The 24,116-nt window shown below is 44.4% G+C and overlaps 2 protein-coding genes across 2 annotated transcripts in view; one reads left to right on the top strand and one right to left on the bottom strand.

The window, feature by feature from the left end:
* Positions 1 to 468: 468 nt before the first annotated feature.
* DENND2D (DENN domain containing 2D) lies at positions 469 to 18,662 on the top strand. The gene is made up of 12 exons (XM_049765748.1): positions 469 to 641; positions 5,374 to 5,549; positions 6,354 to 6,466; positions 7,125 to 7,194; positions 7,749 to 7,826; positions 9,723 to 9,863; positions 10,438 to 10,586; positions 13,282 to 13,459; positions 16,716 to 16,757; positions 17,136 to 17,220; positions 17,513 to 17,752; positions 18,161 to 18,662. The coding sequence occupies exons 1-12, from the start codon at positions 584 to 586 to the stop codon at positions 18,244 to 18,246; spliced, it is 1,416 nt and encodes a 471-aa protein (XP_049621705.1). The 5' UTR covers positions 469 to 583; the 3' UTR covers positions 18,247 to 18,662.
* A 2,494-nt stretch (positions 18,663 to 21,156) lies between these two features.
* CEPT1 (choline/ethanolamine phosphotransferase 1) overlaps positions 21,157 to 24,116 on the bottom strand; it is a 44,478-nt gene continuing 41,518 nt past the window's right edge. Inside the window, exons 7-9 of the mRNA XM_049765752.1 lie at positions 23,397 to 23,555; positions 22,801 to 22,926; positions 21,157 to 22,042 (exon numbers count right to left, since the gene is read on the bottom strand). Of these exons, the coding sequence (XP_049621709.1) occupies positions 21,923 to 22,042; positions 22,801 to 22,926; positions 23,397 to 23,555 (405 nt within the window). The 3' untranslated portion in view covers positions 21,157 to 21,922. The remainder of the gene's footprint in view (positions 22,043 to 22,800; positions 22,927 to 23,396; positions 23,556 to 24,116) is intronic.

Here is a 24,116-nt window from a genome sequence, read left to right as displayed (position 1 = left end):
GGAATTTTTGTATTGTATTTTTGTGTTCTTAGAATATATCCCTAGAAGTGGATGGAATAGCTGGATCATAGGGGAGTTCAATTTCCATTTTTTTGAGGAATCTCCATATAGTTTTCCATAAAGTCTGGACTAGACAGAAGACATTCCCACCAGCCTTCACTCACTTCTTGACCCCAAGTGCAACAGCCCCCCAACATCTGCAGACAGATGCTGTCCTTTGGGCAGGAAGGACAAGTGGGGGGGGGTTGGAGGGCTGAGAACAGACTAGGGGCTACAGAAAGGAAGTGGGGTGAGCCCAAGTAGTTAGTTGCAAAGCAAGCCTGGGACTCCCGGGTCGCGTGCAGGGACGTGTCCCGGGGCCCGGGGATTTGGGGGCGCGCCCCGCGGAGGATGGCACCGCCTCTCCCGGACGCACGTCGTCGAGCGCGGTCACCCCACGTCGCCTTCCCGGGGCCCCCGGGGCCAGGCGGGCCCGCCCAGGTGCAGCGAGGTGCGCCGCTCCGCCGCCCCGGATCCCCCGCGGGAAAGCGAAAGTGTCGGGGTGCGCCGGGGGCGGGAGCCGGACTCGATCGCTCCAGGGGCCATGGACGGGCTCGGCCGCCGCCTGCGAACCAGCCTGAGACTCAAACGCGGCCGAGGGGGTCAGTGCCGGGCCGAGGGGAGTCGGGGAGGTGCGGGGAAAGAAGATGGGAGTGAGTGGGCTGCAGGTGGAGGTGGGTCCAGGTGAGGTCAGCTAGGGACGGGCTGAATGGAGGTCAGCGTGTGGCCAGGCCGCCTCTGAGCAAGCCCCAAAAGAGGCAGCTAGTCTGCGGAAATGCCTTGGGGCCCCCCGGGGCCACGTGTCCTTTCCACCAGGAACTTGGGGTGTAACCGCAAGGCAACTGCAAATAAGGCAGAAACCCTTCCCTCCCATCTGCTGGGTGGGGGAGACCAGAGGATGTGGGTGCCCTGACATGGAACCTCTCAATGAACTCATCTCCCTCCCAGGGACACCCCACCTGTGGGTGGAATGGAAGCTGCTTAGTGGCCACTGTATGTTTGTGTGTGTATGCCTCCTTCCTTTCTTTCTCTTGCATTGGAAGAAGAGAAGAAAAATCCTTCTTCCCCATCCTCTGGAGGTGGTTGATGTTAGAAGCCCTTTTCTTTTTCTCTTTACACGTTTCCTAATTTGGGAAGGAAGACCTGGTGGGGTTCATGCTTGCTTTCATTCATTTGACATCTGTGGCCACCAGGCCCTTCCTAGGTGACTGGAATGTCATAGTCTTTAGTCACTGTCCAGAATGAGCAAGAAAAGCAGGTTGGGAAAGTCATAGTGGCATTTTAGAGAGTTTCCTCCTTCCGTGACGCTGGAAGTCAAGAGCAAGACCAGCGCAAGACCAGCTCACCCCCTCCAGTCCCAGACTTGTGGAAACTTCAGAGCACCATCTTTCTCCTGTTTTATTTTACCATCCAGGCAATTGTGCCTCCACTCTTGTGGTCCTTCCCAAGTAGGGATCAACTCCATCTGGTAGTACTACCCCCCAAAAGGAATCAGCTCCACCTAGAAAGGTTAGTGACACCGACCCACTCTCTCCCTGGTTTCATTGGCCTCCCTCAACCTTCAAAGATCTATGTGAGGGATCCCATATGTTCCAGACTCCCTGCTCCCCTCCCTACCCACCAAGCAGAGCCGGTTTTGCTGCCTGGAGTGATAACAGCTGGAATTAACTGTCCTGAGCTCTAGCACCTGGGCCTTTATCCCTCTCTCAACCTCCCAACCAACATCTGCATGCCCCCTTTTAGGGATTCCAATTTTCTTCTTTGGCCCTTTTCTCAACTTAGATATGTGTGTGTTAGGAGTGAATGAGTGAGTGGTGTGTTTATGTGTGTTTGTTTGTTTATGTGTGTGTTGGTATGTAAATAATCATAGTTTTCAGGGTGGGGAACCACTTGTCAGTAGTTCTGGAGGAAGAGGTTACAAAAACCTCCTCACCTATATTCTACAGTTGGGAACCTTTGTCAGGTGACTGGGAGGAGCTTCCTGTGGCAGAACAAGTGGAACCAGAGTCTGAACTTCCCTAGAAAAGGTGGCTCCTCCTCAGCTACAAACAGGACTATCATTCCTTTGCTGTGTGTTGGGGATTAAGGAAGGCTAATTATGTAATTATGTGAAGTCTGTGTGTATGGTGGATTCTAGCTCTCTTCTGCTTTTCTCGTCTGTTGAGAACCCCTTTTGAAAAGGGACGTGTATGAAGAGAGCAGATTTTCAAATATATTCTGGGTTCTTAACTTAAAGGTTTGGACATTTCTCTGATTTTTTTGTGACTTTTGTGGTTATGAATGCTTTCCTGATAAAGCAGGAGAAAATTGATGGCAAATGCAGCCCCAAGGATTCAGGGAGAGAACAATTTCCTGAGATGAGTGACAAGTTTTCAGTTCTCAGTCATTTGCAAACAGGAGGCACGTTGCACTGGGTGAAGGTTTGTTGTGCTCTGCATCCGGAAGTCAAGTGTGAGCTTACAGGCTTCATTATAGACTTGTCCAGTCATTTCTGCTTATTGCAAATAGCCCCTGAAGGATTCCATGCCTCGGCATCCCAGTCTTAACAGGATGCTGCTTCCGCAAACAGATGGTGAGGCTTGCCTGGATCTGTTCAGGTTGCAAGTAAGGTGTAGTTCTGTAGAGCAAATGCTCTGCACTGCTCAAGCTATTTCAGCTTTCTATACATCTTTATTGACTATGACAGGCCTCTGTGCTGGAGCATGCCTGGAACACTGGTTTTTGCTGGTTCCCACCATTGCCGGGTATAATGCTCAGGAACAAGGCAGCTATCATCCCTCTCCTGAAACCCTGCTTTCTTCCAGAGAACTGCTATTTCTTGGCAAGTAGGAACACTGATACCAAAACCCACTGCCTTTATGGTTCCTTAAAGGGCATTTTCCTGGTTCAAGTTTTTTTTTTTTAACTACATGCATTTGTCATTCAATGATTTAGGGGGGAGGGGACAGAGTGTACAGGTGATTGCTTTGCCCAGCACCACATACGGTCCTCTGAGCACTGCCAGGAGTGATTTCTGAGTGCAGAGTTAGAAATAAGCCATAAGCACTGCCAGGTGTGATTTCTGAACAAAACAACAAAGGTTTCAATGGGAATTTAGGATAATTTATTATTATTATTATTATTATTATTATTATTATTATTCTCTGGGCACTAGGTACCCCTGAAGGTGCCAATAGAGCCTCAGGGGCTCTATTGCTATTAATTTGGGTGGAACCTTTTACTTGGCCCAATAGAAAAGGGCATGGAGCAGTAGGGAATGAGACACTTTCCCCTGCCACCAAGTTATCCTCAATCTGCTGTAACTAGTTCCCTACTATCAGCTTGGGGAAACATCTTGAGTCAGTCCTTTCTATTTGGCAAGAAGGATTATTTGCCAGAGCCCCAGAACAGGGTTCAGAGAGAAGTTTTTCCTAATCAGCACGGTGCAGGAGATGAAAGCCCCAGCAGAGTTCAGAGTGCCAGCTCGGAGATGGACTTTGCTCTTTTGGGCTACTACAATTGAGGCTTGTAGATCTGAATTGATTAGCAGGACTTCCTCTTTCATCAGGACAATTTCATCACTCACAGGCCAATTCCAGTGCTCTTCCATGGGGAGGCAGTAACCTCCCAGCTCTAGGGGTTTTTGGTCCCATGCACTTGCTCGGGGGCCTGAAAATCCTGGAATGCTCAAGGCAGTTTACAACCTTACAACATGATTTGGCTTTAGCAAAGAAAGTGAAAGGTCAAGAATCTAATTCCAAGGGATATAGGCTGCCTTTCTTTGGCCTTAAGGTTCTCAGGCCTTCTGCACTCATGGGAGATTTTGGTTTATTTTGTTGTCTGAATTTGAGCCTTGGGTGCTCAGGCTGTGAACGCAGAGTCACTCCTAGAAGGCTAGAGGGGATCATATAGGATGCTGTGGTCGGCCACATATAGGCACCTTACCTCTCTGGCCCCAGCATTTTAAATAAACCCTGTGCTAAGCTTGTGGTCCACATTCAAAGCCCTTAGCCCAGCCCATCAACCCAGTCTTGGAGGAGTTAGTTCATGACCTTTTCTCTCACCACACCCCTGGCCTCTTGGGAGGAGCTGAGATCTGTGCTGCATTGCCAGGATGCTGCCTGTCAGTTCGGCTCCTTTGCTGCCTTCCTGGGCCCTGTCATATCCTTTGTGTTCAGCCTGTGGGTGCACAGGATGACAACTGCTCTTTCCAGTTTGGAGGATCACAGAGTTTGGCTTTATTGAATTGCGGTTGGAGTTTGAAGCAGCAGCCTCTTGCTCTGGATTTTGGTAGCCAGTCAGTGCTGGAGAAGGAAGTTCCCCATGCCTCGCAGATTTAAATCGATGGATGGACCAGTGGTAGGAGGAGTGCTCAGACTCTTCCGCAAACGGGGACCCCAAGCAGGTTTGGACTAGATTACCCACTTCCTTTTTTTCCCCCCCAAAATTGCTTCCTTGAAATTTGTCTTCTTCCCTTTCTTTTTATAGCCTGACCTCTACGAGGCTTCTCTAGGGCCAGGTCAGGAGGTTTGCCAGGATGGTTTTTAGAGCCTCTTATGCTCAATGTGGGGGCTGGTGTGTCCACTGTCATTTGTCCCTGAACCCTATTCTAATTTCTTCTGATTAGTTTTAGATCTCTCCCCCTCTTGGGTGTAGTCTCAGTGATTGGGGGGGGGGTGTCGCATATTTTGACTGTGGGGCTGACTTACTTGAGTTGTAGTGCATATAGTGTTACAATTAATGATGATGTTTTGGCATGTGCAGTGTGTGAAGGTGGAGGTGGGAGGACGAGGTTAATGGAGGATGGGAAAGGAATAAAACTCTTTAATATTTGCATGCTTTCAAGATAAGGTCTACATCTGAGCTATCTTGGGGTTCGCAGTTCTGATTAATTTTTTGGGGGGGTTCACACCCAGGGGCACTCAGGGATTACTCCTGGCTCTGCACTCAAACGTGGCTCCTGGAAGGCTTGGGGGACCATAGGTGATGTCTGGATACCCGAGTCCATCCCAGGTCAACCGCATGCAAGGCAAATGCCCTACCACTGTGCTATCCCTTTGGCCCCGAGTTCTTATTAATTAAACATAGTTGACATAGTTCCAGGACATATTCTTGGCTTCTAAATTTCTAGTTTCTTTGCTCTTGGTTCCCCTGCAGGTTCTGGAGGTTTCAGGTATTTCAGGGCAGGCACTGGAAATTGCCCAGTTGGCTCTGATCCATGACCTGAGGTGCGAGGCAGGCTTAGCGTGGGGCAATGCAGCAGCAAAGGGAACAGAATTCACCCTGAGTCTCAGACTACACTTGGGAAGGCCTGAATCAGCGATATACTGAACAGAACCTGTGTCTGACTTTCAGGACCTCCCCAGGACAGTGCTGGGGCCACAAACAAGGAACCAGAAAGGACGCAGGAGTACAGTTTGTCCAATCTTTCTGGAGGCCAGCACTTCTTTGAATACCTGCTGGTGGTTTCCCTCAAGAAAAACCCCTCTGGAACCAAGTATGAGCCCAAGATCACCTACCAGTTTCCCAAGGTAAGGACTTGAGGCAGGAGGAAAGGAAACAAAGGCTTAGGGGTGTTTGGGAAACAGTGGTAGGGTGCCCCCCTCTTTTTTCTCCAACTTGCCCCAAGCTTGCTGCTTCTGTTTCCTCCTAGCCCAGCTCTGTTATCACTCACAGAATCTAGGTCTGGCTTCTGGATGATGAGCTGGCCAGATGCCCTGGCCCGGAAATGAGACTAGTACATCTGCCACTTGGGAATCTCCAGGTTTCTCCAGATTCCATCCACAACCACCTTTGTCTTACCTGCTGCCCGATTCCTGGCCGGAAGTTCCTCCCTGGGGTGGGAGCAGCCTTTGGGGAACCCCAACCTGTGGCCTCAGCCCAAACATCAGGTTCATTCTGCCTGAGGCAGTGGTGCTGGTTGGTTGCAGGGCAAATACGGGGCATCCTTCTCTTTAACCCTTTAACCTTATTTAAACTTCATCCTCAACTGATCTGCTGGCTTTTCTTCTTGGATATGCATTTTCTCTGTTGCGGTTGCCTTCTCTGTGCCCTTCTGAACTCAGGGTGGCCTCAATCCCTTTCCTTACACAGGTAGCTTCATGAGTTCCGATTCACATCCTTGGTTTTGGCCCAGGAAAGGCTAAAAACAGTTCTTGTCACCGGACTCAGAATGAGACCTGTGCACACAGAGACAAGACCAGGATCTCTGAGTCTCTGTGCCCATGAAAATCTTCTTCCATGACTGTTAGCCCCTCAAACAAGCCTGCCAGACTCAGGTCTTCTACCCAAACCCCTAGATCTCCCATCCATTTGTCTCTTCCTATTTCTTCTAGAGGGAGAATCTGCTTCGGGGCCAGCAGGAGGAGGAGGAGCGGGTGCTTGGCGCCATCCCTTTATTTTGCTTTCCAGATGGGAATGAGTGGGTACCACTTACTGATTATCCCAGGTAACTTCCCAGCTATGAGATGGGGGAGGAGGCATTCCAAGGATTGGGACAGGTGTGGGCTGAGTTCTGTGGCCCCTTCCTATGCTGAATGTACTTGTCCCCTCCCATTCCTCTCCTGTGCACAGGCACCGTGTATATTCATTTATAAATGTCTTGCTTGTAGACCCTCAAGCCCAGGCTCTCAATGAATAAGTTGCACCTCACTCTGGTTTAGGAAAGAGATGATTTTTTCTCTTCTACCACAGAAGGGAGAGTTACAGTGTTTTGTTTTGTTTTGTTTTTTTTCTTTAACTCTGGCAGAATCTAGACTCAAAAAAATTTCATTGGCTTCAGGGAAGGGGCCCTGGCCATGGGCCTTATAGAACAAGCATGGAATTGATCAGTTGAATGATTTGGCTCTGAGTTGGTTGATCCTCTCAGATGGTCAGTTCCTACATCTTTGAAATGAGAAAATCACTCACGGGGTTGTTTAGCAAATGAAATGAGCAAAGGCATTCAGGCTTGACACCAGCCAGCACTTAATATGCAACCTGGGGTTATTATTACCCTTGGCTCCCCCACCCCCACCCACCTGTCCAAACCCCTCAGATGCAATCCTCCTTCCTATTTGAGGATCTAGCCAGCAAGTGCCAACTGGATGTTGTCTGTTCTTCCTCAGGGAGACCTTCTCCTTCGTTCTGACCAATGTGGACGGCAGCAGGAAGATTGGCTACTGCAGGCGCCTCTTGGTCTGTGCAGCTCAAAATTGCCCCTCCTCCCTACAGGAGGCTGATTCCACAGCTGGGTTTGTTCAAGGTTGAGCTACAAAATCCCAGGCCCTCAGGCAGCAGTGGTTGTAGCAAGGGCACAGTCTCGCACCTGCAACCCTGCAGTATGGAGACAGGCTTCCAGCCTCTCCCCCTGAGGGACTTTTGCTGGCTAGTCATTGGCCTTAGCTCTCCCTGGTGTTCATCATGAGCCCCTTTCTGTGGGAAACTCCATAAGAATCCTCAAGCTAGCTGTCATGGTCTAGGCTCCTGGGTCTTCAATAGCCCACACACTAATATTTGAATCCTGATGTTCAGGTTTGGAAACCTAGGAGGGTTCACTAAGTTGCTGTCACAGTGCTGACCTCTCCAATCACTTTCAGTCCTGGGGAAGCTATAATCATAATCATAATCATAATTATGCAAGGAATCCATTCCTCAGCCCTAGACACCATGGTCAGGCCCACTCAGTCCCAATCAGGTGACGCTGATCCCTAGAGATACCGTGGTACTAAAAGCATCTCTTTGTCCCACAGCCCGCAGGTACTGGCCCTCGACTCCCGAAGGTGTACTGTATCATAAGCTGCCTTGGCTGCTTTGGCTTATTCTCCAAGGTAAAAGAGACTCTGCACCTCTAACAAGTTGTCCTATGTGTGCTCCCCAAATCTTCCTGGAATTGTACCCTCAAAACCTTCTCCTCTGAAGAGTCAGTCAGGAGGATACTCTTGGAAAAAATGGAGGCAGCTTATGTCTGGGGTTCAACTTGATTTTAAAAGAAAGTAGGAATGAAAATGGAGGCAGCTTATGTCTGGGGTTCAACTTGATTTTAAAAGAAAGTAGGAATGAAATCTAAAGTACAATGCGCTCCCTTCCCAACAGAGGCCTCCTCTCCCACTGTGTTCAGTTTAGAGAGCAATGAGGGTGATGGCAGAACCCCAGATTGGGAATTAGGAGTTTTAGGAGACATCTGCTCCCAAGTTTTAGTTTTCTGTTCTGCCCTATACATATTGGGGTCCTTCATCTTCCATTCTCCCAGGTTGGTAAGATGCAGAATAATGATGAGGTAATATGGGAGAAGTTAAAGAGCTTCTCTTACAGGAAAGCTCACACAGAAAACTGCCTGACTGTGTAAAAGGACCTTCTGCCAACTCCTGTTTCTGTAGTTTGTGTAAATGCCAGAGCTCGTGTGCTGGGGAGTCCCTCATGAGGTGGCAACTGTCAATGCACCAAAGGATCCAAAAAGACCATTGAATATCATACATTTAAATGATGTGGATTCACTTATCCCTGGACTTTCTTTTCTAATTGGTTTATGGACTACAATTGGCTGTGCTCAAGACTTAGTCCTGGTGGAAATCAAGGAGTGCAGGGCCGAGAGATAACATGGAGGTAGGGTGTTTGCCTTGTATACAGAAGGACAGGTGGTTCGAATCCCAGCATCCCATATGGTCCCAACCTCCCCCTTGCCTGCCAGGGGTGATTTCTAAGTGCAGAGCCAGGAGTAACCCCTGAGCGCTGCCAGATGTGGCCCCAAAACAAAACAAAACAAAAAACAAGCAAGCAAACAAACAAAAAGAACAAAAGAGTGCAGGGGATATTAACTGGATTCACTGCATGCTAGCAACTTAATTTGCTATCTCTCTGGCCCCATCCCTGAAATTTTTTTTTTTTGAGGGATCGACCACATCTGAGGGCTTAATGTTAGCTCTATGTTTAGGGATCAATCTTAGTGGGCTCTGAATACATTACTGGGTGCCAGGAATCAAATCCAAGTCAGCCACATGCAAGGCCTTGTCTGCTGTACTATCTATCAGGCCCTTCATCTTTGGATTTTCTTATAAAAAGATGATGTAAACTTTCAAGGTGGTTAAATACAGTAATGTAAATATATTTAACCTTCCTTATGACTTTTTTATTTCATTTTCTTTTCTTTAGCATACTTTAAGAATATAGTATGGAACATACATACCACACATACTAATTATGTGTTGACTGACTTATTGGCAAGATTTCTTTCTTGTCAATTGGCTGGTAATAGCTAATACATTGGGAATTCAGTGCTTATACAGGATTTCTAGCTGTGTAAGGGGTTGGCAGTCTGAGAATTTGCTGCATTCTAGAATGACTCCTAGGAGGGGAACTTTTTGCTGATGTTGGAGGAGGGGAGGAACAGTGTTGGTAGAGGATGAAACGAGGTGAGATAGGAGTAGGTGCTTTCGTTTTGACTGCTACTGACTTTGGTTTGATCCTTGGCACTACTGAAAGTCCACCAAACACAGCCTAGAGTAGCTGCTGAGTACCTGTATGACTCAGAAAAAAAATTAAAAAAGATCAAACTATTTAGCAGAAGGCCTAAATGGCTTAGCAGAAGAACCAGTTGGTGGTGGGGCCTTGGACACACAGAAGATGACCTTGTATCCAAGGGAGGCCAGTGGTGGTCATATTCCCAGATGCCTCCCTTTGAGCAGTGTACCCCACTGCCTCCAACACCATATTCTTTTTCTGTGCAGATCCTGGATGAAGTGGAGAAGCGGCATCAGATCTCCATGGCAGTCATCTACCCCTTCATGCAGGGCCTTAGAGAGGCTGCCTTCCCCGCTCCTGGAAAGTCTGTCACTCTCAAGAGTTTTATCCCTGACTCAGGCACTGAGGTGGGTTAGCAAAAGGGGAGAGAGTTGCTCTGGTTGAAAGCTGGGGCTAACTGACTGCTTCCTCATACTGCTCTATCACTGCTAGGTCTTAGACTCCTGCCAGGCCAGGCAGAAGTTGGCAACAATTAGGGGTACCTGTGAAAACGAGCCTGACTTGTCTGATCTTCCCTACCTCAAGTTCCTAAGGATCTAATTACTTTTAAGGACGCCAGGTTTTCATCTGCAATAAATTAACCAAGGAACTGAAATTCTCAGTTCTAGAAGGGACTCTGTCCCCAGACCTTTATCGACCCCTGCCTTTCCTGTATCTCTCTGTCTGTCTGTCTCTTATTGTCCAACTCCACCCCACACCTCAGCCCCACCCCTAGCCACACAGGCTTGCCATTGTTCTCAGGCACTCAGTTTGACCTCTGCTATTCTGGTTAATCTGTGTGTCTCAACTTTGGTTTCTCCAACTAAAAGGAAGGGCTTTTACACTTACTCAAAAACTAAGCATGGGGTGCTTTATAGGGAGGGACTCCATATTCTGCGGCCTTTTGAGTGTGGTGATACCTTCTTTCTTGTATCTCCACAGTTCATCTTGCTAACAAGGCCCCTGGATTCCCACTTGGAGCATGTGGATTTTCGTTCTCTAGTGGGATGTCTCCGTTTTGAGCAGATTCTCCAGATCTTTGCCTCTGCAGTGCTGGAGAGAAGGATCATCTTTCTGGCAGATGATCTCAGGTGGGTGTAATGTTAGGGCTCCTTGGTACTGCTGGGCATCCCTTGTGCCCAGGGAATAGGTGTGAAGGTCTTCACTTGAAATCACACTGCAGGACCTGATTGCTTGCCTCCACATTTTAGTCCACATAAGTGCTAGAGACATAACTGTTGCAATCTCCTTTTTCCTGACTTTACACACGTTTGCCACTTCCTTTAGTCAGGATTAAAGTTCCTGAATGAATTCTGAGAAGTATCTACCTGACTTTTTGCCAGTAACAGCCAACATGATGACTAGTTAAGGTGGCCTTGTAAGACTCAGGGAAGTGAGGACAGAAGATAAAGAGCACATGGGTAATGCATGTATATGTCTTCACTCATCACATAAGAACTTGGTGTATGTCAGTTGTTTGCTAGATGCCAAGCATTGGGAAGGTGCAGACACACAAGACAAGGTCATTGACCTTAAGTCATTGACTTATAAAATTCTCAAGTGGTTGAAAGTATTGTGTTGAAATCAGTCAAATGAGGTTCAAAACCCATGTGGTTCCCTTTAGGTTCTTAACTTCCTGAAGTCATGATTTTTCTTATCTCTAAAATGGAGATAACAATAACAGTTACCTAATAAGGGTATGTTGAAGAAGTGTAAATGAATCAATATACAGTAGGGTTAATTAATACCTTAATAATAAATCCACTCATGGATCTATCCTTGTGTATCCTTGACACACAGAGTACATCTGAGTAGTTTCAAGTTTAAGAATGATAAGAGAGAATGGGGAAGGTAAACACACATACACACACACACACACACATACACAAACACACAAAATCCAAAATAATAAGAAATTGATTTAACCTGAATAGAGAGAAAGCTTGAGCCTGACTTTAATTCTATATTTTAAGGAAGAAGAAAGAAAGGATGTTAGTGGTGAAACGATTGGACCAGATCAGGAGAATGTCATGTATTTTAGAGGAATGGAAACTTGGGCAGGGAGTAGGGTCTAGTTGTTACAAATTCCACAAAAATTTGATAAGCAATGGAAACTAACTGAATGCCAGCTCATCCTTGAAAGGAACTGTGTCATCTTTTGCTTTGGAAATATCTCTTTGCTATCAGTTAGACAGGGAGATTTTTTTGTAGGGAATTGGGGCTGTGACGTTATCCCCTGAGATCTGTGTTTAGGAAGTAAAAGTGACTCAGGTGTCAGTTGACCTGGAGCTGTGGAACTACTGGTAGGACACTCTTTCAAGGTTAACTTTCTCAAGAGAGAGACCTCTTCCTTCCCCCTGAGATTTTCTGCTCTCTGAAGCTCTGGCTGGGAGGGGACTTTATTCTGAGCTCCATGTTCAGAGACTTGCTCTCCCCAGCACATAAAGTGCCTCCTTGATGCCAAGAATTAAACATGATTTCCACATCTGTGTTTTTACTGGCCTTGACTGTTCAGATAACTTAAGAGCCACTAAAGTAAATGAAGTCTAGAGAAGCTAAGGAGCTTTGTGTAGCAAAGGGCAGAGGGAGGTGCTGAGTCCTCACTTACGGGGTAATTTCGTAGAGATGCTTCCTTAGAAAGGTTCAGACCGTGCTCATCTGTGGGACATTCCCGGTAGGAATCGTCTGGCAGAGGTTCCTGGAATCTAGGAATTTCCCTAGTTAGCACAAGCATTGACCTGGTAACTTTATTTATTTGGTATTTTGATTCGCATCCAGTGGTGATCAGGGCTTCATCCTGTCTGTAAGCTCAGGGATCATTCTTGGAAGGCTCAGAGGCCATACATAGTACCAGGGATTAAATATTTAAGGCAAGTGCCTTAACATTCATGCTGTCTCTTACCACATACCCAAGCTATAAACTAGCATGGCCAGAGGGAATCATAGGAGGAAAGACAGGATGAGATTGGACCAACACAAACAGACTTTTGCTTCAATTTTTACCCCAGTGTTCACATATTTATTTCTATAACTATACTGTGAGTTCCTTTCTGGTGGGGTCTTATATTTTAATAGGGGCCACCCCTAGTGTGTCTTGGAGTGTTTGGGAGCAACTCTTTGCAGAACTTGAATTGGTATGGGAGGAATAAGAACCAATCCCACAGTGTTTGGGAAGGAGCCTGTGGTGCCAGAGCTGGAACTCTGGGCCTCAGCCATGCCAGTCTTGTCTCTATCTCTTGACATTGCTCCCTGGCCAGCCAGAGCAGTCTTTTTTTTTTGGGGGGGGGTCACACCCGGCAGTGCTCAGGGGTTATTCCTGGCTCTATGCTCAGAAATTGCTCCTGGCAGACTCAGGGGACAATATGGGATGCCGGGATTCCAACCACCGTCCTTCTGCATGCAAGGCAAACACCTTACCGCCATGCCATCTCTCCCAGCCAGAGCAGTCTTAACATAGCTTAACTATATGCATATCTTCAGCTCAGTTGTGAGGCTCTGGAAGAGGATGTCAGTGATTGTTTGAATAAAGGCATTTATTTTTTGTTCTTTCCTCTCTTGAGTCTCTTCTAGTTTGGGGAGTCATGAGTGGAGAAGACAAAGTAAAGGATTGAGGAGAATATCTTGGCTACTAGGTTCCATTTCCCCACATTCTATCATCATGAGACCGGCCTTTGCATCTTCCGGACTTGCTTTGAACATGCTCAGGCAGCACTCCTAGAAGCTGCTGTTATGGGTGGTGTGGAAGTGGAGGCCTAGAGAAGCACTGACACCTGTTTTCTGTCCCAGCACCCTGTCTCAGTGCATCCATGCTGCTGCTGCTCTGCTTTACCCCTTCAACTGGGCACACACCTATATCCCTGTGGTCCCTGAGAGCCTTCTGGACACTGTCTGCTGCCCCACACCCTTCATGGTTGGAGTACAAATGCGCTTTCTGCAGGAGGTCCTGGACAGCCCTATGGAAGAGGTAGGATGTGCCAAGAAGAGGGCCTGGTTTGATGCCAAATACACTGGAATTCCCCTCCTTGCAATGCCACTAGCTATGCTGTGATTTCAAGTTTAAAGCATGTTGCTCACTCTCTTTTGACCTGAACATCCTCATCTATAAAAGAGGGACAGTGTTAGGTTCCTAGGGATGACTTGTGTTTTTCGGGAGTGGGGTATGTGGTATGTGGGGTGCATGGAGAGTGGGAAATAACCTTCATACAGGCATATATACTGTCTGCCCCTGGATTCTGTGTATCTGCCTTTGGTTCAAAGGGACAACATATGGTTTGTTCAGAGGTCATCCAGCTGTTCCAGGCAGCTAGTCCTGATGAATATACCCCAGGGTGTCCCCTTATTCATCAATGGATTTGCCAAATGCTCTATTCCAACCCCCTATGCACCCCCACACAAATGCTTTAGGAGTGCTTGGGTGAGCTAACAGCTCTCCTTGAAAATTATGACTTCAAATGCAGCTTTTTGTAGTGAGACTCATCTTTTATTAGTGCCAAGTTTATTTGGTTAATGAGGATATAGGTCCATAACACCTTTGATTTTGTTGTTATTTCTTGGCAACTTCCCAGATACGCCAGAGGGCTTGTTGGTGAAAATGGGCTTTAAGAATTTAAATGTATTCTGTGTTGAAAGGACAACTTAAAACTTTGCCTTAAGCTGTCAATATATACCTTCAAAGGATGGCATGCTATCATCCCAAGCCAGGAGAACTATGTGGGTGCATGTATGTACACCCAGAAACCACAGGTTACAGTGTAGACAAAGGGCCCACCTAGGAGAGTGGCTGGGTCAAAGGAAAACTAGTACAGAGATAGGGAAGGAGTTACGGGGTGGGGTGGGGAGAACTTTTCCTATTTTGCATGGAAAGGATTTCAGTTTGCATCCAGTTGACTGCCCCAAGCAAGATTGAGAACTCTAAAGCCCTTACTCTGAGCACTGCTGGGAAGCCAAGCAGCAGGCTTTTCCCCCTTCCTTGCCTCCCTGGCTTCCCTATTCTCCTCAGAACTGCTGAGTACACTTGCCCTTTGAACAAGCCTTTGCCATGTGACTAATTGGAACACAGTATAAGCCCCATGTTTAGCAACTGATTCTAAAATGTCCCAATCCCCAAAGTTAGGAAATTTCCTGACACAACAACTCTAGCTCCCCAGATGCTGTGACCCCTCCCAGTTGGGCAGGAAGACACCAGAGGCCACAAGGACTGAGACTTCAGTTCCTGCTCCCTAAGAGGAAGGCAGAGTCTGGGGGCCAGGGGTAGTACTGGGAGGAGTCAGTTGACAGACAGTAAGAAGCCCAAATATTGGAAAGAATGCTAGTCACAACTTCATTTTTCACACACTCATCTCTAACTCAACTCTCTATTTCTAAGCAATTCAGCAGTTCAGGTCTGAACTAGTTTTTTTTTGTTGTTTTTTTTTTTTGGTTTTTGGGCCACACCCGATGACGCTCAGGGGCTATGTGCTCAGAAATCGCTCCTGGCTTGGGGGACCATATGGGACACGAGGGGATCAAACCGTGGTCCGTCGTGTGCGAGTCAAATGCCCTACTGCTGTGCCACTGCTCCGGACCCAGGCCTGGACTAGTTTAACTTATTTCCCTAATGGTGGCTAATGTTGGCACCTCCTGTCTCTTCCTTTGTTTTTGCTTGTTTTGGGGTCACACCTGACACTGGCTTACTCCTTGCTCTATGTTCATCGATCACTCTTGGCAGTGCTTGGAGGCCATAAGGAATACTGAAGATTGACTTGGATCTGCCACATGTGAAGCAAACACTCTATTTGCTGTACTATTGTTCCAGCCCCACCTCCTGCCCTTTGACATATTTTCCAGTCTTTTTATTTACTTTTCGTTTGGAAGAAGGGAACGAGGGAGATTATTTCTTTCATTGTCTACACCCAGGAATACCAACTGAAGAGGGGTCTAAATGACCAGGATTTAGATAATCAGCTGCAGTTTTGGGTGGATGTAAGGGAACGACTTTAGAAATTTGTGCCTGAGTTAGAGCTGGTGACTTGTTCGATGTCCCCAAGCCAATCTTTAGATAAAATGTTTTAGTTTAAATATTGAAAAAAATCCAATTGTTTAAAACAACTTTGTAAAGTGTAAATTGGAAGTTCACCAGCTTGAGGCCAGGGCAGGCTGAGAGAGGCCTTCTGGCAGATTGGTAGGAGAGAACTTGGTGTCTCCCAAGTTCCACCCTTGATTGCTTCATTTGTCACCCACAGGCACAGAGCTTCCTCAAGGACTTTCTCTCCCTGCCTTCTGATACTGGGGTCTTCTTGCCATGTCCTTTGGCCAGGAATCAAATTGAGTTTGGCCACTTGCAAAGTAAAAGGGGCCAGAGATAGCACTGGTTATATTCTGGTTAATTTACAATGTGAAAGAAACATTTTGCCAAGTATAGTATATGTTATAAGATCATTGGTTATGAACATTCTGAAGCTTTATGAGATTTAGAATTATTGGGGCCGGAGTGATATGATACCACAGCAGTAGGGCACTTGCCTTGTGTGCAGCTGACCCAGGACAGACCCTGGCATCCCATATGGTCCCCTGAGCCTGCCAGGAGCAATTTCTTAGTGCAGAGCCAGGGGTAACTGGAGTGCTGCTGGGTGTGGCCCAAACACACAAACAAAAACAAAAACACTTGCAAAGCAAAGCTCTTGCAAACATTGAAAGATTGATGAAAAAAAACAAAAATAAAAACCAAAACCTAAACAACAAAACTCCATAGCTGTGCTAAAGCTGAGTAGAGGGGGACAGGATTGAGGGATCATTGTAGAGTGAGGTATGCAATCCCATTTAAGCTTGGAAACCGATTCCACTTTGTTAGTGATAGTACCTCAGGTTAAGATACAGCCTTTTGGGATATGTTTCCTTTCATGCAAAACTAGGGATGGTACTTGTCTCTACAGATTTAAGTGAGATATATCTCACAAAGTATTTATTTAACATGCCATATAACAGGTGAAGGGCATGACTGGCTGGGAACATCCCATAAATATTTATGTCCCTACTTCCTACACCTTTAAACTTTTTCCCCAGGAAGAGAACTGCGGCTTCCAAAGTGGGGGTGTTAAGAAGGAGTGTAAGAGAATTAGAATTGAAGATGCTGATTGATTTTGGGCATCAAAGTACAGGCGTAGGTAGAAATAAAGATGCTAAGTTTTCTTTAACTCTTCCAAGAAAAGGGCAAGATAAAACTGTTGTTGTGTTTCTTTCAGGTCCTCTTGGTGAATCTATGTAATGGTACCTTCATAATGTCAGTAAGTGTCTGCGTTCTGCTCTCATACTGGTCCATCACCAACTCAAACTACACTCACCTTATCCACTTATTTCAATGAACTTCAACTTGCTGTTGAGTGAGAATCCTTACAAGACCTCTCTTCTTTCAAGGTGCCCATAGAAAGACATCAGTGACAGTAAAGCCTCCATCACTGCTTTTAGACCAAATATAAGCCAAGTTGCACAGAGATAGGGATTTGCTAATAGAGTCAAATGAAGACCAAGAAACAACTTATTTTGGGGTCTACTGTGGTTGATTATGTGCGGGTAGGGTAGTAAATACTTCCTTATACTTCCAGTAACTATTTCAATCTACACGCCTCCCCAATGCTTGCCCTAAGTTGAAACTCTTTTCCTAGGTTGGTGATGAAAAAGATATCCTACCCTCCAAGCTTCAGGATGACATCTTAAACTCTCTTGGGCAGGACATCAAACATTTACAGAGTAAGACCCTTTTTTATTTTTTATTTTTACCCCTAAGGGACGGGATGGAAGGCATGATTCACAATATTCCTTTCTAGATCTAGGCTGAATTCAATGAGTAGTCTGGGGCAGTTTTGGAGATAAAACTGTAATTTTAGATTCTAGGGCAAGTCCCAGTCTGAGATTCTTTTCTTCCTAAGGAATGTTGGGAGCCCCAGTATTAACCCCTTCCTAGCAGCTTTCAAACTAGTTAAAAAAATCACTTTGTATAAGTTAGTTTCGTTCTTTATTAAATGATCTCTGTTTCCTGCAGATTCAGAACAAATCAACGAGTATGTGTCAGGCCCTTTTGTTCAGTTCTTTGTCAAGACAGTGGGTCACTATGCGTCCTATATCAAGCGGGAGACAAATGGACAAGGCCGTTTCCAGGAAAGGTCTTTCTACAAGGCTCTGCACCATAAGCCCATCAGGAGGTTTGTGAAGAAGTTTGTGAAGACCCAGCTCTTTTCCCTTTTCATTCAGGAAGCGGAGAAGAGCAAGAATCCTCCCGCAGGTAACTGACAGCCTCCCAGTGATCCAGGGGGGACCAGTTGGGGCTAGAAGAAAAAGCCTTTCAAAAGGCAACAACCGGCAACAGAGCTGTAATTCTATCAGTGCAGTTGGAAAGAAATAACCTGAGGCTTAAGACACTGTCTCCAGGGCTGACCTTGTGTAGAATTTGCTCTATACATTGGAGGTCACATGAAAGTTGCCTTTCCATGTTTTGGTCTAGAGCTAATTAATTCCCAAGATAAACTCTTTGATTGTGGGCCCTTTGTTTGAAGTCAATCAGATGTCCTTATCTCCTGTGGCCTGTGATGTCCAAAGAATCTGGGCAGGTGTGTGTGACTGTAGGGAACAGAGAAGATATGTTTATTGGGCCAGTTTAGAAATCACTAACTCTCTGTATTTGAACCTATAGGATATTTCCAACGGAAAATACTTGAGTATGAGGACCAGAAGAAACAGAAGAAATCAAAGGAAAAGACTGAAATAAGGGTGGTGTGAGCAGGACTGACATGATCTACAGGCTAGATCTGGACTCTGGTCTGAAGGTTGGATCAGCAAAGCTCTTGGCCCACACAATCCAGAGCTCTGACTCTACAACCGGGTTTGTTGTTGAGCTGGTATCGCGTGTGGAATCCCTGGAATCAGCTGTCTTAGACCTTTGGGAGGCTCTGATTTCCTTTTTCACAGAGCTGGGCTCTGTGAGCTGCATTTCTTCAGAGGTGAACCAGAGCAGAAACAGTCCCACAGGTAGTGTAGGGACTTACTTAGAAGCTGCTGCAGCTGTGCTCTCCTGGGAGTCACTTTTATAAAGTTCTCCACAGAGAAAGCAGTTGGCCCCAAGCCTCAGTCTTTCCATATTAAATAAAGAGATCTGTGGGAATGTGAGGCAAGAATAAAGATCAAAATAAAAGTCTTCTTGTTGTTAATGTGCACATATTCAGTTCCCAATAAGGTAGAGGAGAGGCAGGAAAAGGAAACAGTAAATGTGAGTATAAAAGGCACTAAAAGAGGATGGCTTGGTCATGCTTACCCAGGACCTGGGGCATGGTACTTAAGAGGACACAACAGCTCTGTTTTTGTTTGTTTGTTTGGTTGGTTTTGTTTTTGAATCACAGCCAGCAGTACTCAGGAGCTACTCCTGGCTCTACGCTCAGAAATTGCTCCTGGCAGGCTCAGGGGACCATACGGGATACCAGGATTCAAACCACCGTTCTTCTGCATGCAAGGCAAACACCTTACCTCCATGCTATCTCTCTGGCCCAAGAGTTTTATTTATTTATTTTTTTTGGTTTTTGGGCCACATCGGGTGATGCTCAGGGGTTACTCCTGGCTGTCTGCTCAGAAATAGCTCCTGGCAGGCACAGGGGACCATATGGGGGCACCGGGATTTGAACCAACCACCTTTGGTCCTGGATCGGCTGCTTGCAAGGCAAACGCCGCTGTGCTATCTCTCCGGGCCCAACAGTTTTATTTCTAATGGGAGGAAGAGATGCTGATGAAAGAACCACACACAGCCTTGCGGACTAGGCAACTGTTCTTGTTTCTACGCAGATGTACAATCCTGAGTCAAGGTTAGCAGCTACTGCGTATTCAAAATTCTCCGGTCTAGTACTGATGGAAGGAATTTCAGTTAGCTGAAGCCAGTGGCAAACACTATGCCTCTTCCAGAAATACATCATACTATCATTTGCAGTTTAGAACCTTTCGTTTTAGACATCCTAGGTTTTATTTTGTTATTTTGTGTACAGACCAACTCTAGATTGGAGTGATTCCTGCAATGACATTTTCTTTAGAAGAATCTCAGGGGCCAGCACAACAGAACAGTAGGTAGGGCGCTAGCCTCATACATGGCCAATCCATGTATGATCCCCAGCATCCCACAGGTCCTCCTTAATCCCGTGGGAAGAGAGAAGAGAAAGAGAGAAAAAAGAGACAGAAAGAGAATGAGAATAAGATTCTGAAGTGTCCAAAGGAACTTAGAGATCACCTTGTCCAACTGTCCTCTATACCCCTGCTGACACTAGTGGCACGTCAAAAGGATTTAGAACAAGAACTTGAGTTCTAGGAAATGTGAAAAATACTTTTTGAGGCCCTTTTCCATATCTACCAAATCATGTAAGAGGTGAGATCCAGGAATCTGTATTATTAAAAGCTGCTCCAGCTGCTTTTAATATCTAAGACAATAGGATAGATATAAGATGTAAGATAGGATATAGGATAGATATAAGACAATAGGAAGCCCCAGTTTACAATTACTATACCCTGCTGTGGTGTTGTGAATAGCTAGGACTGAAGGATGTACCTACACACTGTGAACCTTTAAGATTCCATTTATGATAGATAAGATTCCATTGTTTTTGGCTTACTGCTGTGTCCACTTAAAAGAAAGAACTGAAGGAGAGAACACTGAGTAGGATTAAGAAATCCTGAATTCTAGTCCTTGTCCCCTTTAAAAAATAAATAGAGCCAGGTGACACATGCTGATTAGCCATTTTGGACATCAATGTGTATGATAGTAATTACATACATCTCTTGTATCTATTGTAGTCATCAGATAATAGATGTAACTAGGCCAAAGAAGCAGAGCTATCTTCTTTTTATTTGTTCCCAACATTCAAATCATGATCTGCCATAGATAGCATTTTGCAGTGTGTGCTTCTCTATCCCAGAGACTGGAGAAGTTGCTAGCAAACAAAGGTGATGTGAGATTTCCCTTTCTTGCTATACGACCTGGCAAAGAAATGAAAGATTATATTGTCACTCCTAGCCAACTCAGATGAGTTAGAAGCATCAAAGACACAAAAAAGCAGGTATGGTCACTAGGCAAGGCAATCTAGTTATTATCCATGACTATGAAAATGGCTTAAGGGGAGGAAATCAGGAAAAAGATACTCATTTTTACCAAAGTTAAAATCTTTTTTTCCTCCTATTTACATCCAAACAACTAAATTATCTATGTATAATAAAGACAGTGGTTTATAATTACTTAGGATACTTTTAACTTGTATAGACATTTAGTAGCTAAAAAGAGACAAAAGCAAATATATAATAAATACATAGAAAGGCCTAGGATACTGACATAAATGTGAGAAAGACTCCCATAAGGCCGATCATACAATTACAACAACAAAATACTCTACTGAAAAGAAATAAATGTAGTTCTACTTTTTTTTTTTTTTGCTTTTTTTGGGTCACACCCTGTGATGCTCAGGGGTTACTCCTGGCTATATGCTCAGAAATCGCCCCTGCCTTGGGGGACCATATGGGACGCTGGGGGATCGAACCGCGGTCCGTCCTAGGTTAGCGTGTGCAAGGCAGATGTCTCACTGCTTGAGCCACTGCTCCGGCCCCTGTAGTTCTACTTTTTTTAAACTAAATAGTTTATAAAAATAGGTCACAAGACACAACTGCAGCTGACGAATCTCCTTATTTATTAAAAACAAATAAATTTTGTTTACATCTTAAAAAACATTAAAACTTAGTTTATTTTTCCAATGAATAAAACAGAAAAAAGCCGGCTTTCAGATCATATATTTATTTAAAAAAATAAAATGGATCGACAAAATTAGCACATTATTTTGCATGCCAACAGGATTTCCCAAGCCCATAAGAGATACCTTTTTTCTGACCAATACAAAAATTACTTCTTCAACAGTGTAAAAGATAGGAAACCTTTCAGTTCAAATTCAAGGTCTTTTCCACTAGTTCATCTCACAAGCCAGTGGGAATGTAGCTGTGCTCCAGCTAAGCTCCTTAGTAAAGAAAGTTTTGAGAAGACATGTAATAAAGATGTCATTAAAATATGATAATTTGTTAAAATTATAAAACAACCATCTTTTGGCCTGCAGACATTGTATATCAGAAATCACCCTCTACCTGCTCCCCATGACAATTTTCTTCTGAATCCAGGATAATTACAAACACATGGAATATTTTCCTGCATGCTTTTTTGGACCAAACCCTGTACAACGACATGTACAATTTACAGGTTGGGAGTTGAAATTCCCATCCTCACACAGGATAGTTAAGGAGTGTTACCAATAATAAAGAAGAAAAGTTATACAACATTGATTATTATAAATTATATTTGTTCTTATCCACCCCATTCCTAATATGTTCAGATTCTTTCCTGCAGAAAACATGAGTTTCCTATGTATATGACAACAATATATCATTAGTGATGATTAGAATGACCCGTTGAGACTTTGATTCTGAAGACGTGTATGTGGAGATGAGAAGCAATCTGATTGCAAACACTGACACAATAGCGGATCAAGTCAAAGAAAGAAAAGACCTGGAAAGAAAAGACATGATTAGATTCTCAAGGACTTGCGTAGGCATTCACACAATAGGTCTAAGCTTCCAGAAAGTTGAGTGGTAGTGTTTGACTTCTTGCTTCAGATTCATCTTCCAAACCATACATTTAATAATTTTGTTTCCTCACAAATCTTCTTTGCATCAATGATAAACTCTCAAAGAGACAGTAAATATTTTAGAAATTGTTAAACATCCTGTCAGTCACAGCAGCTTCACATTCCATTACTGTATTAAAGTGGCCATTACACTAGCAATAAATATCCACGGCTGTGTTCCAATAAAACGATTTGTGAAAATAGGCCACTGTCTAACAGGGAATAGTTTCTCAATTAAGTTTGCAGCCAGAAATCTGTAATTTATGAGTTCTATGTAGGCAGAATTAATCATAATAAAAAATCACGGCTCAGAGATAAAGTCACAGAATTTCAAATAAAGTTTCATAAATGTGGTCTTCTGACAATCCAAATCATTGTAATTATTTGGTTGTGGGGTATGCCTGGCAATAATCAGGGGTTACTTCTGGTTCTGTGCTGGTAGATAGGGGTAGGGGTTTTATATTCCTGGTGGTACTCAGGAATATATACAATTCTGGAAATCAGACTGCAGTTAGCTATATACAAGCCAAGCATCTTTACCTTTGGCTAAATCATTATATCTATTTCTCAGGGCTGACATACTGAAACAAGAAAACAAATAACTTCTAACTCATAAAATAGGACAAAGGACAGTACTTACCAGGGCAATCCAAAGTACAATATATTCATCAATAAAGCTGTTAAAATACTGGTCTAGAAACAAAAGTGCTGGGCCTATAAATGCTGTGTCATGCAAATGCATTTCACTTTTAGTCATGTGTGCGACCTACGAATAAAACACAAAGAGGTAAATATTTTGACATAAGAGCAATTACAAGCTACATAATTCAGTTGTTTCAAAAGCCTCAAAAATTATAAACATGCATTAAATTTCCCAAACTGAAAAACTGAGCTGTTTACCAAAGAAATATATGCACACACTGAACCCCAGAATTCATTTTTTTCATAATGGATCTTACTTTGAGCATAGAGATTAAGTCTAACGAGTGTAAATTAGCTAAGTAAAGTTTAGTGCAAACTAACTTTGGATAGAAAGAAAAAGATTTTTAAAAGTTTAGGGAGCTCCAATAACCTCAGCTGTGATTTATAGAAAAATGAAAATCACTCCCGGGCTTATGTCAAAAGATTCTGGCTGGAAGAAAGCAATCTTGAACAGCTTAGGTGCTACCAAATGAAAACCGTGGCCATAAACCTAAATTGAGATGTAATTTAAAAACCAAAATATTTGTTGCTTACCACAAGTTTGTTAGTTATTTTCGCAGACACAAAACCAAATGTAAGTATATAGAGACAAGGATGCTTTTCAAAAAGCTGAACTGCTGATTTCTTGTAGATCATTGCAGCTAACGTGATCACTGATCCAATATGAAGGAAAGGAGAAAGGACACTGGTTCCCTGTTTAGAGAAAAGAGAATTAATAAAATATTAGCAGATTCTGGAAGAATATTAACTCAGACCATTAAGAACATCAGGTGCCTGAAAACCAAAAGTTTCGTGTGTGTGTGTGTGTGTGTGTGTGTGTGTGTGTGTGTGTGTGTGTTGGGTGACACCTGTTGGTGCTCTTAGATATCACTCCTACTGGTAATCAGAAGACTCTATGTGGTATAAGCAATCAAACTGGTTTCAACCATGTGAACTACCTATTCAGTACTACCTATACCTCTGTCTCTCCAGTGACAGTCATTTCTATAGCTGTGCATCAAGATATCAGATAAAGGTTTGATATCTAGGATATACAAAGTACTCACAAAGGTTGTTAGCTCCACAAAACCTAAAAAATGGGGAGAGAAAAGAACAGACTTCTCTGAGGAAGACCAACAGATGGCCAACAGACAAATGAAAACATGTTCATCATCACTCATCATTAGGGAAATCTAAATCAAGGCAACAATGAGGTACCAGTTTACACCAGTGAGGATGGCATATATGAAAAGTAATGGGAACAATCTCTTTTGG

Source organism: Suncus etruscus, chromosome 19 (genome assembly GCF_024139225.1).
Source record: "Suncus etruscus isolate mSunEtr1 chromosome 19, mSunEtr1.pri.cur, whole genome shotgun sequence".
NCBI classification, from domain to species: domain Eukaryota; kingdom Metazoa; phylum Chordata; class Mammalia; order Eulipotyphla; family Soricidae; genus Suncus; species Suncus etruscus.
The sequence above is the reverse complement of the archived record's forward strand: the minus strand, read 5'-3'. Positions and strand labels throughout refer to the sequence as shown.